At 34.6% G+C, this 25,427-nt stretch overlaps 1 protein-coding gene across 5 annotated transcripts in view; it reads right to left on the reverse strand.

The window, feature by feature from the left end:
- Positions 1-25,427, reverse strand: part of LOC125054947 (homeobox protein homothorax) — a 243,372-nt gene that overhangs the window by 192,826 nt on the left and 25,119 nt on the right. For all 5 annotated transcript variants that reach the window (XM_047657101.1, XM_047657100.1, XM_047657097.1 and 2 more), the window contains exons 4-6: positions 16,263-16,313; positions 10,512-10,562; positions 4,959-5,126 (exon numbers count right to left, since the gene is read on the reverse strand). In XM_047657101.1, the coding sequence (XP_047513057.1) occupies positions 4,959-5,126; positions 10,512-10,562; positions 16,263-16,313 (270 nt within the window). The remainder of the gene's footprint in view (positions 1-4,958; positions 5,127-10,511; positions 10,563-16,262; positions 16,314-25,427) is intronic.

Below are 25,427 nucleotides of genomic sequence, written 5' to 3' on the forward strand. Positions count from 1 at the left end.
TGTGTGTGTCAGGCACAGGCTGATCACTTACTTGTATTAGATTGAGAGATAATCATGATATAATCTGAGGTCCAGACCTAAAAATGTTTTTAACTTTGTCTTTAAGTTCAACCGATACATAGAACGCTCCATACCCCTTTGATAATCTTCTTTATTAATGCCATTATATTAATAAGGCGTCCTACATACGTTTTATACTATTAAAATCATAAGAGCCAAGAAATAGATCTATAGATTCGCTCAATCAATTCCTAATAAAGATATAGACCGCCTGCAGTTTCTCGTACTTCGTGAAATGGGGCACAGCGGGCACTTTTTCAAATAATTATATCTTTTGTTGCTAAATAGAAATTCTTTACCGCCTCCATTTCTTGAATTAGACAATTTATATGGACGATTTCATTTGATGACTTTTATGGAGATGTCTTATTATCAAAGATCTATTGGACTAGTGGTTTCTGATTTTTAATATAAATATAAAAGGATTGCAAGGGATGGACTTGAGATGTGGTGCTGGAGGCGAATGTTAGGAATATGTGCGAAATTGATCGATTTATTTTATTAATTACTTAAATGTCATGTGGAACGCGGTGCAATGGTTGCAGCTCCTTACAAACGTTGTGTAAAACAAAAAACTTGGCGATTAAAAAGCGTGGCGGAGATTATTGTCAGTTCTTCTCTTCCGTTCTACGCCCTTGATTTGAGAACTGGCAGTAAATGTAAAATTAGAAGCATTTCATATATATTTATTTTTTTGACGTTCATAAGTGTACATTTTGTTACCTATATAAATAAATGATTTTTGAATTTGATCCTAACATAACTCGCCTGTCTTAACAATGCGCAGAGTCACTTGAGAGAACTTGGAGAAACTGAGTGTGGTAAACCAACCAGATAGACAGATCATATGAAAGAATCATCTTCTTCTAAACTGTATGCTGTTGAGTCGCTGGCGGAAACTGGTGAAAAAAGGTCAAACTCAAAATAACTTTATTCATTCAGGTGAACAAGTACACTTATGAACGTCAGAAAAGAAGTTAAATTGATTCTAAATATACATTGACTACCAGTTCGCAAGTCAAGGGCGTAGAGCGGGCAGGAAGAACTGGCAAGAAACTTTCCGCTACTCTTTTTAATTGCTAAGTTTTGAGTCTTACAAATTGTTTGAACTGGAGCAAATCAGTCCCAAGGATTAGGATCATTTAAATATTTGTCAAATTTATAAAAAGCTTAATTGATTAATTTACGTCTACTGACAACGATGGTCAGACATGAGCTACCGACTTAAGAGAGAGAGAATATGAATATCTCTCTAGGATAGGATGAAAGTATAAAATGACGAAATAGCTTAGGCATTTATTGAGATGAATGTCAAGTTGGTAAAGTACTTCCACCTAACATATTAGATAATTAAGCAAAGGCCTGAAATTGTTCTTTGTCTTGAGTATATTTACAATATTTATTGCAAACCTCAACAGAATTAGCCCGTAAAAGCGGTAATAACAAATATTTCTAATAAAGGAAATAATTAGAGGGAACGCCATGACAATAAATTACACGGCATTTACGATTAATTTATTAATAGAATTATTTGCGATTCTCAGGAGTCGTAAATAGTGCTCGGTGTGGCCAGCGTTGTCGTAAAATTTGTTTCAGCGAGATTGGCGAGCGGGCGGCCAATGGCGGCTCGTTCGAAATTTAAAAGCGCTTTATGAGCGGGCGGCGTCTTCGTTTTGCCGCCAAAATGGATTTTGTTGATGCAGTCTAAATTCAGTTTGCATAGCCAATTAAACGTATATAAAACAATGCGTTTTATGTGTTGCCATTGGACAAACATTTTAATGATTTATTTGTGTATTTACAGTATTTTATTGGATCTTGGAATTACGGAAAGATGGCGACTTATATTTTACAGATTTAATTAAAGAAATTTATGAATCAATATGTAAAGTTGGCGAGAAATACTACGTAATAAAGCAGTCATGTCAGACGGACTGACAATCTGATGTATGCGTGCGAGCAGGTTCGACTGCGCAACTGTACATAAGCAATGAGATTTTGTAATCCTTTTGTTTATTAGATATTTTCATTTAACGAAAAACAGTATGAATACTTAGAAGGATGTACTTTATGCGCAATATTTTCTGTCTGTTTCCAATTTCATACTGAGTAAAAGGGACATCATTTAATGTTTTTGTTTTTAATTTTATTCTTCTTCCTTTTATCATTTGTAATCTTACTTGGGTACCATTGCAAGGGATAAATTCCCTCGTTCCTGGATAATGGGGAAACATAACTGGTAACCCTGGAGTATTGTCGACACTGTGACGAATCCGTGACGAATTGCGCTCTATCCGGGATCAAATCCCGTCTTTGTCCCCTTATTTTTATTATTTTTTATTACCCCAATGCTCTTAAATTATTCATTGTGTGTACTGCGTTCTTTTGTAAAAATTGCGGGACATTTTTCCCTATTTTTTGTATCTATGTTTTGTTTGTGAACGAAACTACACAGATAAAGAGATATCTTAGTTGCCAGTTTTTTTCTTCAAGAGAATATAGCGGCTTGATTCAAATAATAATAAAAACCGTGAAAAATCGGATCAGTTACAACTCATAATTCCTTTTAAAGCTAGAACCTCTTTGCTATTTAAAATAAGAACCTCAATTAGTCTCTTTCTGTCACTGAAATTTCCCGCCATTCCCAAAATATTCGTACCAATTATCGTGACCCCTACTTTCTCAGCATGCATCGCAATCGGCATCCATCAAACGTCAATGGCAGACTATAAAGAATAAATAAAATATCAGATTGTCGCACGAAAACCGCTCTTGAAAAGAATCCACGAGACGGTCCTTATCCGCACTACTGGTTTTTGATATAATGATCATGTTTTTAATGTAGACTCCTCTATCTTTCTACCTTCCTAGTACCAAGTACCACCACCAGTTTTATCTTGGTCTCAACACTAAACAATATGTCTCTCCTATAAGTGAGTGACCACGGGGCACTTATTATTATCATCGCAAATTACTACTTTTAAATTAGTATTTAAATTAAAATAGTATTTTGATACCAAAAGTATTTGACACTTATAGTATTTGCCACTTACTATCTAATACATTGAACCAAATTCCCTTATTCAATTCTCTTGACACAACTTTTGTCAATCTTTTCTGTAACCTATTTTCCCAAGTTTCCCGCAGTGCGTTCACGGCGCGGAAAGCCGCAAAAGATAATCGCGTAGGGGGTTGTAAAGAAACAATTTTCCAACGCTCGCCGTCGGGGGAGCTTATCCCCGGTACATGATAAAAATACAATATTTCCCTTAAATATTCCCTTTAAAACACACCGCTTTGAAACAGTTAACAATGTTATTTTGGACCTATTGATTTTCCTGGATTTTTCCTCTTGGGAAATTTGATTTTAAATTATATGATTTACTAGATCGACAAGACTGTCTCAACACATTACATTAGTACTTCGTTGATAGCAGATAAATTGTCTCTGGTATTGAAGTATAGATTGCATGGTATCTAGTGATTAGTGCCAAATGAGTTCTGTTATAAATAAAATCCAAAGATATTTCAAACAGAACATTTTATTGTTTAATCCGTTCAGAAAAATAAAAAATTAAAATCACATTGACATACAAGATGGACGTACACCAAATAGCAATATACAATACGAGTTAAGATTTAATTGAGAAAATTCAGAACATCTACCGCGTTAATATCTAAAACCTAACTTAGACAATCAACTACATGTTAAAACTCATATACATATAAAATACTCCCGAACCAACCAGATTAAGAACTGTATAAGTAATGGCTGTTAACAAACTGACAAAAATATATAACACAAACAAAACAATCAGTCTCAACGCCCAAAAATATCTTAGCATTAAACAAAACGCGACTCCAACCAATCCTGTCACTTGTCAACTGTCAAATGTCACACAGAACCGCCACAGAATTGATCGGCGATTGATTTCCAACTGTTCCAATAGGCTTTGCAATGTACAAAAATACAGCAAATAATAGCTCTCTTCGCGAAACCTAAGTGTATATCATTGAAGCGCCTACCTCTAACACATACATACAATTATATAATATCCAATTATAATAATCGATCGTATTTACAGTCAGAGGCGATAGATCGCTTACTGACGTAAATGGCGAACGAATCATAACGGACCTAATGTTACACCTAGCGTATACCAAGTACGTATAACCATTGACCTAACTAGAACTCTATTATTATAGTGCTTCTTCGTTAGTAACGCAAATTATTAACTATTTACGTATATTTCTAGCCAAAAGGATTAGCAGCTACCACCTTTAAAACAATGACAATAATTTAAAATTCCTAATTAAAACTTCACTTAGGCAAGTTAAAGTGTTTTACGTATACTTCGTTTTCAAATAGTTCTCCAAATATCCTAATTTAAACTAAGCTCAGTTATAGTCGCTAGAAGAGTTAACGGCTCCCGATAAGAAGAGATAAGATTATTCACTAAGTTATTAGTATAAACATACATTCAACGTTATACGTAGTTTAAGTTAAATCGTATACAATGCAGCGCAAAATAAGTACCGACGGCGCAACGTCGATTGTCGGTGAAAAAAGATCGCACCCAAAACACCCCTTCACTGTCAATTATTTTGTAACTTTTGAATGAAACTTTACAGCGTCAAAGGGTTGGCCAATTGCAAAAACGAAGATTTTTAACTTAAACTAGCGGAAATTCCTTAGGCTTCGTGGGAAGCCCTCGGAAGGTCCGTTTACAAGCGAGGGAGGCGTTTAAAAACTAAAATGCGAGCACCCCTCTATAGACTTCGTTTTTGCAATGGCCAAACTAAGAACAGGGGTGCACGAGATAACTCGTTGTCGAGTTGGGTGCTAGCTGGGGATCGCGCCTCTGAATGAGATGGGTTTTGCTATAGGGGGTACTCACGACGTCGGGGGTGGAGGCTCCGTCGTGGCTGGAGTCGGGGGCCGACCGCTCGCCGTTCGCGTCAGGGGGGCGTGCGCTCTCCCGCTCGTCGATCACCAGGTCGATGGGCATCTTGCCCTTCAGACAGCTGATGTAGCGGTGGCAGAAGTTGTCGCAAAGCTCGTGCACCTGCAGAAATGCATTGGTTAGCGAGCTGTTCACCTAGATGGAGTATGCTGGATTTGCATTGCAAGAATGCTTGATAATTACTGCTAACTGAAGAGGTCCCAAGGTTCAATTCCCAAGGATGTAGCTTATATATAAATAGATCCAGGGTTTGAGTCCTAGAAGAATTGCTTAGGCTATTTATTAATAGTAATTATAGCGTGAATGCCTAGACGCTTCTTTCAATTTTAAATCTTAAACACCCTGTATAGAGTGCATTTTATAATGCTGTAAATTGGAAACATAGGACATTGAGAGCAGTAGGATAACCAAACCAAACCAAAAAGCCTTATGAAGGGCCTATTGAATATGTAGTATGCATTGCAATGTGTAAGATTAGGGAACTCTTTTAAGTATAATATACCTCTTTCAGCTCTTTCATAACAAATTTAAACATTTTTTTTAAACTAGACTATTGTAGAAATAAAAAACAATTGAATAACATTAATTTGGTCACTGTTTTGAAGTTCTAGTATCTCCCATTTAATATTTGTAACCTGCCCACTGTAGTACACTAGTGCTGGAGATAAAAATACTGCTCATTCTAAACTGTGCCCAAAGTTCAGCGACTCCAGTTGAACGCACGAACATCGAAATACGACCTTTAAACTAATGTTAGTATACAATGCTACAAAAACACAACAATAGAAACAAAGGGAATACATTTGGAACCGTGGACCAACTGCCGTTTGCGTACTGTAGTAAAAACTTTACTGTAAAATAAATACAAAATATTTCTCCATACATTAAAATACTGAATTATTTTAACGATTTTCCGAACCAATTCGACTACTTCAAGAAAAGATGGTACCAATTCTTAAAAGGCTGGCACTTGCGAGTTCTTTTAGTGCCCATGAGTGGTGTTAACACTGTTTGCCCACATAAAAAAAAAAAAAGAAATCGGAAAACCAATGATTTTTAATTTTATGATATGGCAACAATTTTTAACGGAACTTAAAGATACTTGAGTATCTACTCTACTACTTAAGATGTATTTCAATGATAACGTATAGGTACCTAAACATGATAAGGAGCATGATGGTATGATGCTTCGTTTTAAAGAAATAAAAAAGATAGAAATAAAACATGGCATCGCCTATCAATCTATAGAGCCCCCATAAAATCCGACCCCTAATCTTCTTTCCATAATTAACTTAGAAATTAACATATTACAAAAACAATTTAGCGGCGTAATGTAATAAACAGCAGGTGTCTGAAGGACCTTAGCGGATTTGAAAATAGAACAACGCCGGAAGCGGAAACAGTGCAACCGTTGACAGCTAATTATGTTCGTCTTCCTAATCGACAGCTTTTTCTAATTTACAGGAATACACTAAAATAGTTATAAAATGAGCGTTAATTTTGAATTTATTATAACAGTGAGTGTTTCCTCTTGATTAAATCAATCTATGATGAATCATGTAAAGACATTTAGTTCACCTAGTCCTAACAACAAGCAACGCTCGAGTGGAGTTCCAGGAAAAAGAAACGTGGGTAGAAATGGACGGAGCTAAGAACAGAACCAAATGGAAAGTTCAGCAGGAGGCCTTTACCCAAAAGGGGCCGTCGATTAGAGTACGTAGATAAAGGTATTAAAGTGGCTTTATTATTATTTTTATAAAAAACTGCCGCAAAAAGTATGAAAAATCACTATTTTTACGAAATAATCTGTAAATTCTCAAAGAATTAAAAGTGAACTTTGAATAAAATTCGAATAATCCGTTCATTGGAACAAGTTTGTCATCGTAACTCTTTCGATATCCAAATGCGGATCAGCGTCCCATGAAAATTGTAAACAACATAACTACCATTCACCACACGCAATAATAGCCTTTAAACATAAATTCTAAGTGTCATTATCGTATAAAAACATATGATGATGAGACGGTATGGTGTTGATGGCTTTAATGAGGTATTACGACATTCTCGGTCCCAATTCCCGAATCCGAGGCGATTATCGTTACTAACATCAAAACTTTAAATTTAGAACGCCAAGATTATGGCTTCACAATTTAAACGTCGAAGTTTGATTTCGATGAAACAGATACGAGGCTTTTGGACACTGAATAAACGAAATTCGCAAGACGCCGCGATCTGTTGTTATTTTAAGTAGAGTATTTAAAAACACATCCTTGTACGTTTGGCAAGTGTAAAAACAAATTAATCAGTATCGTCCGGTACATTTATAAAGGTATGCGGGAATTATTTTTAAAGTTTTGAGGGCTGTCAGTGCGCCAAGGCGTGGGCGCTATATCTGTGCCACGGTCGATGTGCGATTAAAAGGGTTTTTTGTAATACCTACCCACTTCCCGCACTAATGCGGCTTACCTAGGGCTGTCATAGCCGACATTTTTAAACATAAAAACAAACGATAGTTTTCTGTTTATAATCACGTCATATTATCTATTTAAGGTAAAATACTAAATGCTTATATTTTATTACTAATTATAGATTAAAGTACGAATAACTTTTATTTAACACCCATTAAGTGTTACTGCTGTTAAAAAATCATTTATTCAATCAAAGACCTATTACTATTTTCTAGCTTCGCGCCAACCCTGAATTTGCGGCCTGTGGGTGTGACTAGCGCAAATTGGATTTTTTTTTATTAAAATAACAAGTTTTGATTTCATAGAATATTTTGACATCCGTAAATTGTTCCATATATTTTGGTACCTTGCAACATTCATCATATAACATTTATTTTAGCGTATGATTTAATTAATATTCATGTTTTCCGTTACTAAATCAACCGTGAAATGTTATGTGACAGATATATTTTTATTCCGACGTTGATTTGACTATAAATAATAAACACGTTCTTAATTTGACGCGAATAGAATCTATGGTTTCTTTGCGGAAATTGTAATTTTTAAAATTCGAATTCCATAGCCACATTTTAAATTATACGTAAAGTATAGGAATATATTAAAGTATTAATACTTTTATTTACCGGCACTCAAAGGTATTCGTCCGACATTTCGATGGGTTAAGATTCTTTTCATCGATTTAAATAAAAACCGGTCGAGATTTAAATTGAGCTGATTCGCACTTGTTTTTTTGCTACTGACCGAGTTTATACAAACTAATATATCTTAAAGTTTATATATAGTTTTGTTTACGCGCTACTATGCTATCTACGTATCATATATAATACCTAACCATACCATTAGTAATGTTTATTCTTCCGTATAAGCGATTATATGTAAACAGTTAATTTTTTTTAAATATTCATAAAGGAGCTTGAAGCTTTACCTCACATTTGACGTTGACAATGTACCAAGCAGATGTGTTTATTTTTTATCCGCAAAGTCATTAAAACCACACAAATCGTTAATAAAACAATAAAAATTCCATGTGACTAAACGTATGTTGGTATGGTTATAAAAGTTATAGTTGCGTCATAAAGAGGGTCCCAGGTTCGAGGCCCGTAAACTAACAAATCTGACCTACATCGTAAATCACTTAGCCACGTTACAGATAACGTTTACGACTTAGTAACATAAAAAGGGCTAGGTTTTAATGAGTGCCTGTAAACGGAACAGAACAAGGTGTTTAATAAAGATATATAGAATTCTTTAATTCTTGTTTTAAACTTTTCTTTTAATAATAAAAAAGTAGCAGGCCGGTAAGAAAATGCTATTAAAAAAAAAAATTGTCGATTTGAATTGTCGAAAACTGGCCATTTATGAAAAATAAAGCGTTTAAAAGAGATAGACAAAATGAATACATAAAGTAATTTGGGTACATACGTATAGACCAATCAGGTCCGCTGTGACAGGACCGCCGCCGGCCATGTTTTAAATTTCGAATTTCGAACATAAATCAAAAACGTTATTGGATATTATAATATAGGATAATTCTTTTTAAGTGTATGAATGATAAGTGAGTTTTTGTACCTGTTCCTATATTAACAATTTAAATGATTTAGGTATATATCGATGTGGTATTTTTTACATCGGTATGATCACGTATTGTCTGACCTTTGGTTATTCCAATTACAATAGGTTTTAGATATATGTATTCGATTTGATCGTGTATGAATTATATAAATCGAAATATAGTATGTTTGTTTGTTATTCATATTAAAATTCTAACTATACGAAATAGGAGTCGCGGGCGTAGGTAATAATTAAAGCCTTTATACCTGTTTTAATTGTTGATATCAAAAACAGTTTTTTGTTGAAATCCCATACGTCGCTTTATATCTCGTCTTAAGTTTTTTGTACAAAGAAAAAAATACCGTTAGATTCATTTCCGTTTCATTAACCATTTCGAGCTCTTTGTAATATTAATGTGTTGGATAAAACGTAATTTCAAACTTGTTCCTTATTTAAAACACTATTCTCTTTTTAAAGTATAATTCTTAATTCAAATTTAAATAATTTATGACGTTCGTATTTTGAGGTTATTAACATTAAAATCTATCAGAAACTTACGCAAGTGTCATTAACAGTATATTTTTTTGGTGAACAATCAGTTTTTGTCAATATAAAGACCTCCTTTAATTCAAGTAAAAATCTGTTGAAAGAACACATAGAATAGTTCCTTGTTTAAATTTTAAAAAACCATTGGCTATAGATGTACAGTCGTTCAGAAATGGTAATATTAGTAAAAAAAAGTATACAATGCGGTATAACGAGTGTAACCCAATCTGAATCTGGCTGGAGGGCGAGATAAAAGCCATTAAAAAAATAAAGCCGCGTTCCAAATTCAAAATATCGAGCGCGGGATTTTGAATCGTATGCATGCGTTGTGGTAAAGATGTTGGTATAATAATCATAAGTTAATGAGTCCCAATTATTTGTTCGAACAATAGATGGCGCTTAGTTAAAAAATGACGTGTTACAAAGTATTGTGACGTAATAATTTTTAATTATCACATTTCGTAAATTAATTCGATGGGTTAATCCCAAGATTGCATTAATTAAAAATTTGAAATATAATTAACATGGACATGCGAAAAGTGTGATTGATCTTACACACCGTTACAACATAGCGCAGACAGGTTTGCAATTGATATGGGAAATATCATATTATGAAATTGCTATACTATATTTTACTATCAAAAGTTACGGTCAATAATAAAATTAAAATTAAAAAGACAGTAACTATATTTAGTATTTGACAGATCCCTAAAGTTTTTCAAAAATGGAATACGAGACTAGAACCGTATTCCATTTTTGAAAACCGATATTCCATATCAAAAAGAACTAATTCAAAATTTCAAATTCCGAACGGGTCATCGATATCTTATCTCGATTCGATCGTTGTGAGTATAATCGAATATTGTCAGGTGATCAAAACTGGTTCCATAATGTATTCCCTCGTTATATAAAAGACACTTACTTTTTCTAATTCTAAGAGGTGAAACCGTAGGACTTGTATCGCTTGCACCATCTGTGGACAAAAAAAAATTAGAACACACGTTTCAAAACATAACGATTTTTTAAATTAGAAGTTAGATTAGGTATAATTACGTATAGACGAGAGGTATGGGCGAAAGACTAAAGCCTGCCCTTTAGGGCGAAATAAATAGCCATTGTCTACTAAGAAATTACTAAAATTTTCCTTAAAGCTCTCGTTAGTTAATTAGGCATTAAAGTACGCAGAGTTCTATCGTGAGTACGGATGTATTAAAATCATTGATTAGATCATTTTATAAAATTAATTTGCGGTTTTTACATAATTTTTTTTTATATAATAGGAGGTAAACGGTTAAGTGATACGACCACCCATGGACACTAAAATTACGAGCCGCAAGTGCGTTGCTGGCCTTTTCAGAATTGGTACGCTCTTTTCTTGAAGGACCCTAAGTGGAATTGGTTCGGAAATACTTCACATAGTGGTTGTACGCGGCAAAAACTGCCCTAAAAACGCTCAGTTATGAAACGTCGTACGTCTAGGTGATACGGATGGTATTTTTATATTTTAAAACTATATATATCTCTGTCCCGATATTAGCGCATACAAACAAACAGTATAACACACTTTGGTAATAACGCCATTTGTTCTAAGAACCCTTTCGATAAATCAACTTGATAGACGAGCGATGCATTTTTAATATAATTGATTTGTGTGTGATTATTTGGACGTGTCTTGAGTGAATAATGTTATTTATGTGTGACTACGGTCAAATGATACCGTTTTGGGGCATTGGACATGGAGTTATGCCTCAAAATTAAGGTTATAAAAGTACACCAGTGTTGGCCTGGTAGCTATGCGTGCGACACCATCCCTGAGGTCGTAGGTTCGATCCCCGGCTTGGACTCTCAATGCGCATTTAACATTCGCTCTTACGTTGAAGAAAAACATCGTGAGGGAATCGGCTTGCTTGAAAAAATCGGCGGCGTGTGTCAAGTACAGGAGGCTGATCACCTACTTGCCTATTGACAATCATGAAACAGATACAGAAATCTGAGGCTCAGAGCTAAAAACGTTTGTTATTCTATTCTTTATCTAAAAAAACTTTTTAGTAGGACTTTCTATAATCTAATAGCAAAATGGGGAGGTCTGTTTTATTAAGGCTATATAAATATTGGATTAAAGACAATTGATTAAATAGGGTGTGGTCGATCTTATTGACTTACAAATGCAAACGATGAATTGCTTTTCAACTTAAAATGGCCTTTTAAAAGGTAAATATTGTTTATGAGAGATTTATTTTTGATAAAATATAAAACTGTTATAATTTAAGTGCTCTTTGAATTATTGAAGTCATGACACAGAGTCTGTTAGAACAAAAGTCAACCCAGAACCTAAAAAGTCAAGTGACAGTAAACATGGGGTATGTTTGTTCTCTATGCTACTGGTCATAAAGTTGTTATATTTTTATCTGTGGAGGAATTATCGGCCAAGATGTTGGGAAAATAAACCTTACGGAAGGAAATATATGTTTTTATTTTCCATCTCATATATTCTTTTGTTCATAATTTAATGTGAAGTAAGGATACTGCTGCTCTTCCTCCAACCTTAATGGTATAGCACCACTAGGTATATGGAACTAGCCTAAAGTATTTCCGAACCAATTCTGAATTCGACTTAGGGTCCTTATAGAAAAGAGCGTACCAATTCTTAAATACCGGTAAGACGAGCCCTCTATCATTAAATGGGCGGCGGTATAACTTAACATCAGGTGATACTCCTGCCCGTTTGCCCTCTGTTCTATAAAAAAATTCTAGATCGATATAACCACTGACAGTCCGGCCCGAAGGACCAAGGCCAAGGAGTTGGATATATCCTTAATAGTGGGATAAATTTTGCTTTTAAAACTGAAACGCGGGTATGATGTTAACATTTCGATGTCCAAGACACTTCTTGGGGCCGCAGAAGCAGCGGAATGAGTTTTATAAAACTAATGAGATACTGTTGTGATACCTATCATTGTTTTAAGGAAGGAAAATAATAGTTTATACATTAATACATTCTAAAGATATCTCCCTAATTATTCACAGTATTGTTGACTCAGGCTAAACCCTATCTGATGGTGTTAAACGACTCAAAATGCAGCAGGAGCAAACACAGATGTGACGTGTGCAAACAACTTCACTGCGTTTGGGGACCTGTAGTAACCATGCAGTCAAATTTTATAGGATAATTAGTCGTCCCATTATACATAAATTTAACTAGAAATAAAACTTAATTATAAAACAAGGGGTGTGGCAATTAAAGCCTAGAATTATCAATTTATGAACCAGTGCATCAAGCAAGGGTGTTGTAACATTACTTTGAATAATAACGGTATGTGTAAATATTTTTTTAAGTAACAGGAGGCAAACGGACAGGAGGCTCATCTGATGTTAAGTGATACCGCCCATGAACAGTCACATTGCCAGAAGGCTCGCAAGTGTGTTGCCCGCTTTTTAAGAATTGGTACGCTCTTTTGTTGAAGTGTCATGGTATCCCCATGGATTATTTAAATTGTTTTGTGTGTAAGTAACATAAAATCACATTTTCTCCAGCATTTGAAGCCTAGAACGAGGGTATTGAATATTTTAAATATCTTTTCCTTAATATGAAATAGTTGTCACCCTACACCCATAACTAATCTGTGGTGGCACAATAAACACTGTGGGTTTTAAGTTTGAACTTCTCAAAAACAAACTATTGATCTTTGACAAACAGAATACTATACCATCATAATGATAAACATATGTTTTTGATATGATTAGTCAAATTTAGTTTTGCAACTTTTAAAAGCTCTTTTTTAAATAACAAATGGGCAGGAGGCTCATCTGATGTTAATTGATACCGACGTTCATGGACACTCAATGCCAGAGAGCTCGCGAGTGCGTTGCCGGCCTTTTTAGAATTAGTACGCTCTTTCCTTGAAGGACCCTTAGTCGAATCGGTTCGGAAATACTTCAGTAAAGTAGAAACAATATATTGAGTACGTACAGGTTTGACTGTGCAGAACAGAAAAAATTATTCCCCAGGACTCGAATTTACAGGTCATGTATTATAAATAGAGATTGTAAGTAGTGTTATTAAAGACTTTCTTATAAAAAATAAACTATACATAATTAAAGAAATATATAGTTTAAACACCTATTGATGTATGAATGACACATTGCAAGCGGGATATGACCAAGTGTCAGCTGGGTCTTGGGACAATAGCCCCTGGGTATTTGCAGGGTTAATGAGACAACCTTGAGAAAAGGCTTTAACGGTTAACCGCTGAACCAATTTCGCATTGAATTAAGGCTTTACAATAATGGGTAATGGGATAATTAAAATTGTTGCTACGTAATTGTAAGTAATAAAAGTTCATCAATGTATAGCTATACGGAATAATAATGTTAGAATTAATTTATTAAATCTTTAGGTAAGATTCGGTAGCGCTTCAACCTTTTAGGTCTGGCCCTCAGATTTCTGTATCTGTATCATGATTATTTCTGACACCATCGATTGTTTGGGTCTAATGCCGGATTTCCTCACGATGTTTTCCTTCAACGTTCGAGCGAATGTTAAATTCGCTCAAAGAAGGTCCAATAGCCGGGGATCGAACCTACGACGTCAGGTATGAGAGTCGCATGCTGAAGCCACTAGGCCAACTGCTCTGAAATTGGCTCGAAAAGTGAAGAATATAGAATCACAAATTAAAATTGTTAATTTACTGCTAAACACTGCTAAAACTAGACAGGCACGCAGTCGATAACAATAAAAAAAATCAATACAAAATTAAATATGAGATATAATGTAATAGGTAGGTCCATAAAACGTAGGTGGCCTATACTTAACCACTATAATAATGCTCTAATAATAATAATACTAAATCATACTGCAAAATAAAAATGTAAAATTTATAACGGTGTCATACCAAGATGAAAAACTTCATAAGAACTCATAAACTGCTGGACCGATTTCAAATGTACACCCCGTAACATACGCTATATATGTCCTAAATATATTATATTATTATATTTCCAGAGACCGTATTCATTACAAAGAAACAAGCAACACATTTATTAAATAAAAACGTCTAGTAAAGCTCAAAAAGACACCCAAAACTGCCAAGAAAGCTCTGTTTGTGTTCCTTATCAATGTGCTTATCAGAATGTTTGTGACTGCTACCGTTCAAGATACAATGGAGACGGCGAAGGGAAAATTGTTTCACTAGTCTTGTTTGATCTACCTGATGATAGCATAACGTTTAAATATTAAGGTTTTTAACTAAGGCCTTATAAATTGAAAGCCTGATTGATGAATATCACAATATAAAAATTAGTGAGAAGTATCCTATGTCAAAATGATCCCGATTCTAAGCTTAGCGGGGCACGAAAAAGCTTTAAAAAAAAGCTCGGTTGTATTATGATGAACGTCATGATGTTGTGGGGTATGGGTGGGTTGTAGGTCGAATAGCTTAGAGGGCAATAGGGCGTGAAAGAGCCTTAAAAAGCCAGTTGTGGAATGATAGACGTCGAGGTTAGAGCGTCCATTAAAACACTTATAAACTCAGCATATAAGCTCAAAAGTTCAGATTCAAATCAAAATATCATTTATTCTCATAGGTAACACAATGTACACTTATGAACGTCAGTAAATAAATATCACCTATATTCAGTGCCTGTTCTGATATTAAGGAAGAGAAGATAGAGAACTAGCTAACTACTAAGTCTAGAAAAACTGCTTTTCTAATAACACATTCCATATGTGAAAGAAATCTAACAAAAATGGACGCAAGAGAAATTGACTATTTTGACATGTCATTTCGTTGTCCACGGTGAACCTATTTTATAATGTTTAATTCTAATCCGAGGCATGAATGGCCACCGTCGATTCGTAATGGCTCAAATTTTATTTGTCCAAAATCGGTTAAGTATCCGTAACGAACGGGCTGGTGGGTGGTCGGCGTGTTTTTTAATTTTTTGTTTGACGCTAGACCACGGGTTGCCAGTCTCTTAAAGGTTACATCGTAATCTAATACGATTTTTTTATATTTAATAAATATATTATATTAAAACGGAAAATTACAAATTGATCTACAATCTATTCTCTTTGGAGCAGCGACTCTTGGGCCGTGGTGTTCAAGTGCTAGTAGTTTAAGTTGGCGCTTGGTAGTTAGTACCGGTGATCCGAGCTGTTGCTTTCCTCGCCTCAAATATCAGTGAGGAATTCCTGCCAGTGTTATAGGTACATAGGGACCAAGCTTTTTAAATTTGTTGTATTTTTCTATTTATAAATTTTTAAGTATTATTGAATAATAATTCATTTCAAATAAAATTATTTACTGAACTGTCAAAAATTATAAACATATGTCCAAATGATAAAAGAAAGAAGATGAAAGAAATGTCAAGTATCTAAGAGCACTGTAGAAGACCCTTTATAATTAGTGTAAATCTTTAAACCTGAACAAATAAGGCTTTTATAATATTCTCCAGCCCTTACTATAAAACAAAGTGATTTACGACAATAATTGTAGTTATACGAAATCTATAAATACGTTAATGGCAACCCTAGCCGCGGGGGACAAAAATCTCCAAGGTTTTATGACATACAATACTTTTTTATTTGCCGATGTTGCCAGTTAATTTTAGATTTGAGCAATCAAATTGTAAATTATTTGGTCACTAAAGTGTGATATATGAATGAAGTACTTACTAATGAATCAACCTCCGGATCCGCTATGTAATAAGGTTTCTCTTGACGTATCTGGAAGAAAAGAAAATTATTTATTAATAAAATCAACAAAAACATCATTAAATTGTATAAATTACATAAGAAGTTTATTGCTGTGGTTGTTATGTTCATAACAAAGAACACAAAAGATGAATACAAATAATTACACACATAAAAATTACGAAAACTCGCACAGTTGCAAGGTAGAAATTCAAAAATAGAACGAAAACATCGCGTCAGTTAATATTAGCGGTTACACTTCGTTGACTACAAAGACTATAGATCTTATCATAGATACACAAATCATAGAGAAACACTTCTACGATTTAAATTATCATAATTATTAACACGTTATAACTTTACAGAAAGGCGAATAATGTACGATTTGATTTATTCAACTTAGTTATTTGTATGAGGATAAAACCAGATATTTATTATTATTTTTTTAGTTAAGCTAACAATAGATTTGAAAAACTTAAAATAAATAAGTATCACAATACAGCGAGGAAATGCCAGCAATACCAAACTTTTTAAATATTCTATTTATTATAGTGTGTGTATAATTAAAAATCTTAGTTCCCTCTTTAGTCTATTCTTTGCTCGGTCTGGTTATTCGCTTAGTCTATGAGTACCTTTTTTCTTGACCGGAAATGCTATACTATCACGCATCTGTGCACGCTGGCGGAATTTTAAATGTCATAGTTTTTTGTGTAAAATGAAAATAATACGTACAAAAACGTGGCTTTAGCTTGTTTTTAACAACTAACAAGTAATGAAACTTTGTTATTAAGATAGGGTCATGCACTCGAATGTAATACCTTAAGTACTATAGTGCCACAATTGTGAAAGCCTTTGTATGATACTATAGAGACTGGCTATACATTTATCACATCTTTAATAGTATCGAGTTGTTTTGGCCTAGTGGCTTCAGCGTGCGACTCTCATCCCTAAGGTTCGATCCCCGGTAGGTCCAATGAACTTTCTTTCTATTTACATTTAACATTCGCTCGAACGGTGAAGGAAAACATCGTGAGGAAACCGGCTTGCCTTAGACCCAAAAAGTCGGTGTATGTCAGGCACAGCTGATTACTGATTTATTTATTTTATTTTTATAATAGTTTTGAGTTTAATTAAAGTTTCTAGAACTACTGAAGCGAATGTAAAAAATTTCACACACCACATATGATTTATGGTGATTGTGATAAATACTTGTGTAACTTATAAATCACTTAAAGGCTATTGTTAGCTAACATAGCATGAGTTAAGACGAATCTAAAAGTACAAGAAATAATAACATATAATCCCACAAGGCCGTGTACCTGAAAAGCTATCGTTAAATATTAATATAGCATTATTTTCCATTTATTTAAATAAGGTCAGTGACCTATGACGTATGCCCATCTCCAACCAATCTCGTGAGGTCACGCCTCTTCATGGAGGAAGTCCCTCATTTGGGGGCTCATCGACCCGAAACCCCCCACTTTTGGTCAAATTAAATGCTAATACGACACCCACGCGATGCTTTGAGTATGGTTTTGTTTTTGTTATACATAGTTTCGTGGCTATATGTGTATGTGTATATATAGCAGGTCAGCTACTTTTCTGTCCGTTTGTTGATAGAGGCTTTCCGACTCTATTTTTTATTTAAATGAATCACTGACTCAAAAAATACATCACTTTATTTAAGTTATCAAAAATAAGAAATAATACTTTGTAATAATAATTATATTTTATTTATTCCAAGAATATGGTACAAAAATGTGTAAGGTGGTACAAAGTTCGCATATTCTGTCACACACAATGGCGCGCAAATTTGTCTTAAGGAATTTTACAGTTTACATTATTAGTCAAAGTCAATGCTTATAAAAATAATTTATTGAATAGTACATTTTCTGTGATAATCAAAAGGCAAAATTCTCATGAAAGCTTCGTGGAACCCGCCTCTAACCCAAGACTAAGCGAAACTAAACAAATTTCACAAGAAAGACACACATATAAATCATACTTAAACTCTTTTTATAAATATAACTTAAATTCTTCAGCGACAATTGTCGGGCCTATTCATGGTCCGTCTACCTGGTCCTATTGTGCACTTTAGGCCAATTGTAAAGCTAATTGAATCAATGCACCGTAGGCCTTTGTGTCTTGTCACGGAGATACAAATTCCCATTCCTGTCACTTTATGACAAGATTCAGTCTTTGACAATCACAATACTATGTCAAACATTTGACAAACCTGGTAAAAAGTGTTAAAAAAATATTGGATTGTTATTAAAATTATAAAACAGTGTAATTTTAAGGGTTTTTATGTCTGGGCCTCAGATTTCTGTATCTGTATGATCATTTATCAATCTGATAGGCAAGTAGGTGATCAGTCTCCTGTGCCCGACACACACTTTTTGTGTACAACGCAGGCCAGTTTCCTCACGATGTTTTCTTTCACCGTTCGAGCGAATGTTAAATGCTTAGAAAGAAAGTCCAGCACAGCCAGGAATCTTAACTACGACCTCAGGGATGAGAGTCGCATGCTTAAGCCACTAGGCCAACACTCTCTTACAAACACATTGTAATATAAAACTTAGATTTAGTTTATTTTTAATTAAAAAATCAATTTCTATTATTTATATTGACTCAACTTTAGTAAAACAAGTTTAAATAATGTGTCATAAGTCATTATTACTATATAAGTTAAGTCGTTATATATTATATTGTTCAAAGTTAATATTACATACGATATATATGTTTGAAATGTTTTCCTGTCCACCATTAAACGTATAAAGGAAGCCCTAATAAGACAATAAAATGATTGGACATATTTTAACGTGACATTTATAGTTCCGGAAGAATACAAGCGCACGCGCATCCTATTAATAAAATTCGTAACAGATATTAATACACTATAATTTTAACTACTTCAGAAGCCTGAGTTTTAAAAAAAAAACACCTGCACATCGCCGTCAATCAAAAAACTTATGAAATAGGAGGACCAAAATGTATGGAATAATTTACCATTAAATTCCCAAATCTCTTATGATTTTCGATCATATGTTGTGGGTGACAAGTGCCAAAATTGTCTACACGGATTTAATAATCTTTGACGAAATCGATCAATCGGGAATCTTAGGTAGCCTTCTCAGCTCCGTATAAATAGATTTTTTATTAAAAATTACAGGGTACCGCGTTTGGTAACGATTTTGATGCTTTCGATTATACCTTACTTAGGATAATAAGCAGTTTGGTGATGCTAATTAAATAACGCACTTGTCCAATAAAGAATAAAGGCTAATTTTAAATGGAGCTTTTTTTCGTTTGCTTATCAATTTTAGTAAGCTTTTTTGTTCCAGTACTTAAGTTCATTCAGTCTAGTTCAATATCTTTGGATAGAAACGTAAATCGCTAACCAAAAAATACTGTGTGGTCCGAACTGCGAACGTTTTGAGATCCATAAAATTCGAACTACTTGTGAACGAGTGAGTCGTAAATTCTCTATAAAGTTAAGTTTATACAAATTCGGACCTTTTGTTTGCTCGGCCCCGCCATAAATATGTAAATTATAGAAAACTATTCATAAGTGGAATTCATAAATATTTTAGTGATCGTAACATCGAAAATATGCAACGGTGAGCTTCGAAACTCGTTTGGATTGGGGTCGGATCAAGTAATGACGCGTACGCACAAAAAAATGTTATTCTACACTGCACATGTTCCTATACCCCCGCCGGGACGAATGGGGATTTCTGCATTTCACTGATAAATGCGTGAAAGTTGGGCGTTGTCCTCAAAGTGTATTTCGTGATTCGATTTTCAAATTGTTAGTTGTCTTTAAACATTTGAAGGTTTTATTATTTTGAAAATCGAACGTTTCTTATGTAAGCGTATAATAAAAACTAATCATACAAGTATTGGAAGATGTCTATGAATTGAGAAGAAAATGAAGAGAAGAAAGATGAAAGTCTAAAAGCAGATGGCCTAGTCCACATGAAGACAAGACAGCCAGAGCGAGACAGCGAATACGAAGTTTTTCTTGCATTTTTTGCTTTGCCTTCGAAAATTTTATTTTTAATACAAGAAATTCTAAAGATACGAGCAGGTAGACGCTCGCAGGGTGTTTGGGTAATTTTTTTATCTCGCCAAGAATGCAAGTTGATTTACGATCTTGGTGTCTGACGATTTGTGACTCTGATGCGTTTTGTCACTAACGGAGATTTGATTTATTAATTTATATTAGGGCGTGATCGTGTTTTTGACAGTTGCCACTAACGTGTAATTTTAGTGCGGGACCTGTTATTTCGTTCGGAATGATTTGTCTTCTAAATCACGGGTCACTTATGTTTTTGTACGAGACGTCATTCTATTTGATTAATCAAGTATTGCTCATTATCTGTGCTGCAAAAACTGACGGTACAAATTAAGTTAAATTGTAAATTCATCTGTATAGAAGAATGATGAGTGGCGATTGACGAAGAAAGTATAGCTGTTTGTTTGTTTACGCCAGACCCGCTCAAAATTTCTTAGTTTTTCTGTAGTGCTGACGGCAGGTCAGACTTTTACATAGATAGTATTGTATGTATAATAATCTAAGACATAAGGTTAATTTAACATTTAACTCAATGAGTTAAAGCTTAAACCATCGCACAGGCAATAAACTTGAAACATACCGCGTCTCCACTCGTGATTACACCTTTACGATCTACTTTTCAACCCTCTGATCGCGTTAATGGCCGAAAAACTGACCTCCTGGTCCAAATTACCCCCAGGGGGACGCTTAAACGCCCGGATAACGCAGGGAATATGTGATTTTAGCGTTCAACTAAGCTATTAAGTGCACACTTACGTAGTTCTTGATTAGACAAAAGGTATTAGACAATTGTATACATACAGTATATACCAAAGCTATATATGTGGCAATGTTGGCCTAGAAGCTTCGGCGTGCGACTCTCATCCCTGATGTCGTAGGTTCGATCCCCGGCTGTGTACCAATGGAGTTTCTATGCGCATTTAACATTCGTGAAGGAAAACATCGTGAGGAAACCGACTTGCCTTAGACCCAAAAAATCGGTGTGTCAGGCACTGAAGGCTGATCACCTACTTGTTTATTAGATGGACAATCATGAAACAGATACAGAAATCTGAGGCCCAGACCTAAAAGGTTGTCGCTACAACTGATTTTTATATGGCACTCCCGAAATATTTCTTCTTTTATTTTTGATGACGTCAATTTGCAGCGCGTTGTCTTAGACAATTCAGACATCAGAAAATTATATCGGTTTTTCAGAATAGCCCTACAGCATTATAAACATACACGTAGTGACGTAAGCAATGACGTCACAGAATTAATCTCCCCAAACCGATCGATTATTTGATCAAAGCGTTTATATTTCGGGGCTGACTGATGAAAAACTGTTTATTTTTAAAGTACGCGTGTTCCCCGATTTTGTATACAATCCCTGTATGTTTATTTGTCCGCACTTGAGATACAAGGGTAAAATCGAATAAATAAATTTGCATTCATACCCGCCATATTTAATTTTGAAACGGTCAACGCACTTTTAAGCGGTCAATACGTTTTAATAAAAACTCTTATGTTAAAACCTATTTGGAATACAAAGATTATTTAGTCTATGGTATATTTTGAAAGAGTAAATCTAGAAGAAATAAAAGACAGACACAAAGATTAGACATGCTGTTACTTCTAGTGAAAGACTGAAATGCAAATGGACAGGACACATTATGAGAGAAGACAAAGATAAATGAAAGAATAAAGCGACGGAATGGCTTTCTAGCTATGACAAAAGAAAACAAGGAAGACAAATATGAAGATAGGAAGATATAAGTAGAGCAGGAGGCCCTATGTGGCGTGAAGCTAGACACCGAGAAGAGTTGAAGCTCTTAGAGGAGGCCAATGTCCAAAGACAAGCTGTAAGATAGATATTAACCGGTTTGCCGATTAATTATTAGTGTTTATAGTACTTCACATTTTTGTGTACCTACTAGGATAAGCATTTTACAAAAATAAAGGCTATTATTATTATTATTCATTCTAAAGTATAAACTTCAAGCCAAACAAATACTTAACGGGGATTAGTATAAAAACTTTTTTATTAAAATTATTATTCATTTTTACTAAACGTTTATCGTAAAGAAGATTAAAATAAAAAAGTTATACATCTGCCCCTTAATCCTGCATCTTTCGCTTTTATATTTGTATTCATCGATAAAAACTTGAATACATTCTCATTTTTTAATAATGGCCAGTATCAAAACATTTTTTTTCTCTCCAGCCAGTTTTAGTCAAAATATTTCTTTTTAATAATAGGTTACATATTTTGCTTATAATAGTAGTCTGTACTCTTAAAAAAGTTTTTAAATTTACAAAATTTTCACATTTTTTATTATAATTGGCTCTGGTATAAATCTTAACTCTTTTTCATTACTTTTTACGTAAAAAAATTAAGAAATATATTAATTTCGCGCTATTTTTAAAACTATAGTCAACCCTAAACAACCACAGACGTGTAAAAAGCATATGAATATTGCATGCTCTTTTTAATCCCCCAGAACCCCTGGGGGTTAAATTAAAGTGTAATGGTGCTATGTTTTATAACTTATCTGCGGGTGAGTTTTGTTAATATCATTTATAAGTTAATACTATAAAGGGATCGGGGTCCGTGTTTGCATGTTTGTTTATTACTTTTATATTTTTGTATTTTGCTTTTGTTATAACAATGCAGTTTTTTTTAAAAGGATTTATTGAGACAATCGTAACCGTTAATTTTACCTTACCTTAAGATAATCGAACCTACGCCCTCAGGGATGAGAGTCTCGTTCGCTAAACCATTGTATTATAAACGATAAATAGAAAGTCGATGAAGCATTAAGGAAGACGTCAAGTAATTCCGTTTAATATTCATTAATTACGTTCCTTAATCGGTCAATCAATCAATTAATGATTTTATTTCAATCTATGATATTATACAAGTATTTTTTTATTAATTGCTTTTCTCAGAGAGAAAGGTTTTTATGGGGAAAATAATAAAAGAATACTTGAAAATTTAGATTATTTATTTAAAAAACATCAGTGGTGCTACCTTTTAGGTCGGGGCTTCAGATTTCTGGATCTGTTTCATGAACATTTTTACTATATAGGCAAGTAGGTGATCAGCCTACTGTGCCCAACACACACCAACTTTTTGAGTCTAAGGCAAGCCGGTTTTCTCACGATTTTTCCCTTCACCATTCGGGCGAATGTTAAAATGCGCACATTGGTGCATTACTGGCGATCGAACCTACGACCTCAGGGATGAGAGTTGCACCCTGTAGCCACTAGGCCAACACTGCTCAAGTTTTATTTATTAGTTATTAAGTTCGCGGGGGCAGCTTGTAGGTATATATATTACTATTAAAATTAAAGCTAGCTAGCTAACAGCTGACATTAATACAAAAACTTTCATAATTAGCAAATAATCTATGGCATTTTAAAAATTAAAATTACAAGCGGAATAAAATTGAAATAAAAACTGGTATTCCATAATTACAGGGCAACACTGTCTAGGGTTGCGAGGGTAAATTAATTTTTAGTTACAGTTCGTATTGAAATAACCTAGCTCCCTAATAACAGGCGGCATTGATCAGGTTAAACATGTATATTAAGGGGGGCTTCTTTGTTAACTGATAGTTAATTTTAAATATGGAAAACGGATGTACCTACTACTTGTTATTTTCATTATATTTTTATGTAAGAGGATGCAAACGGGCAGGAGGCTTACCTGATGTGATACCTTACTCACATTGCCAGAAGGCTCACAAGTGCGTTGCCGGCCTTTTAAGAAGGCTCTTTTCTTGAAGGACCCTAAGTTGAATTGGTTCGGAAATACTTTAGTGGGCAGCTGGTGCCACAAACTGCCTTAAGAAACGCTCAGTTGTGGAACGACGGACGTCGAGGTGATACGGATGGTATTTTGTATTCTGCCTTGACATCCGATAAAATCATCATAAATCTAATCAGCAAAATTATCGGTAAAAAGTAGTCAAATGGAGTCTAAGGCATATACTGTGGACTAAAAGGGAAGAAATGTACCTACTTGTAAAAAAGAATCAAATCGACACAAGCTGAACCACAAGCTAGGTTTGTTATCTATGCCTAGAGGTCTAGACACTAGTCTATGACAAAATGATTACAACCTCTCGAACTTTGCTTTCTTTTTAAATTTAGGCGTTCTAAATTTAAAAAGAAAGCGAAATTCCTAATTCAAATAAAGAAGCCTGGCGATAAATTCAAAATGGCGAAAACGATTTACGTTTTAGAAAATTAAACACATTATACAATTAGCAAATATATAGTTCGTATAGCCTGTAATCCGCGTCAGCTGGTTTTGACCCACCCTTATTTACCGCACCCCAAAGACCCACCATTGCCTTATTCTCAAACCGTCTCAGGGTCCAACGTATATCGGTTACCTCGGCAAAATTACGTTGACCCCATAAAAGTACCAGCGCCGTAAACATTTCATTTGAAATACGTTTGCGGCGGGTCAACCTACTTTGGTTACGTCAAATGCATGTGCTTTTTATTTTTAGGGATAAAGGATATGTAGGTTTATATGGGGATTGATAGCAATGGGCGGCTTTGGATTCGAATACCGGTTAAAAACCCTTAATATCATATTTTCCTCTTCCCTTTTATACGAAGATTTCATAGGTAATGTCAGGCAAGGAAAGAAAATACTAGAACTTCTATGTATAAGGCTTGAGTCTTATTAAAGACAAGTAAAGAAACCTGTGCCAGGGCCTCGAAGGGAGACTCCAAGCGGTGGTTGTTTGGAAAATAAAATAATCATATTTAATGTAAACGCAGAGATTATCTTTCAATTTTTAAAAGGTCGGCAACGCACTCGCGAGTCCATGGGCGGCACTATCACTGAACATCTGGTGAGCCTCCTGCCAGCACGCCCGTTATATAGATAAAATACGGAATTCTTTACAGATTTCTAAACGAGCATGTAAAACTATTTAGATGGCTATTTAATCTGCAATAGAATTGTCAGTTTTTACACAAGAAACGTCAAATAACTTTCCTTTTACGCAGTCGGTGAACGCGGCGAGCGAAAAGCCAAGACGTGTTGTGTGGAATGCGCCTGCGACTCTTAT

Source organism: Pieris napi, chromosome 12, assembly GCF_905475465.1.
Source record: "Pieris napi chromosome 12, ilPieNapi1.2, whole genome shotgun sequence".
Classification (NCBI taxonomy): Eukaryota; Metazoa; Arthropoda; class Insecta; order Lepidoptera; family Pieridae; genus Pieris; species Pieris napi.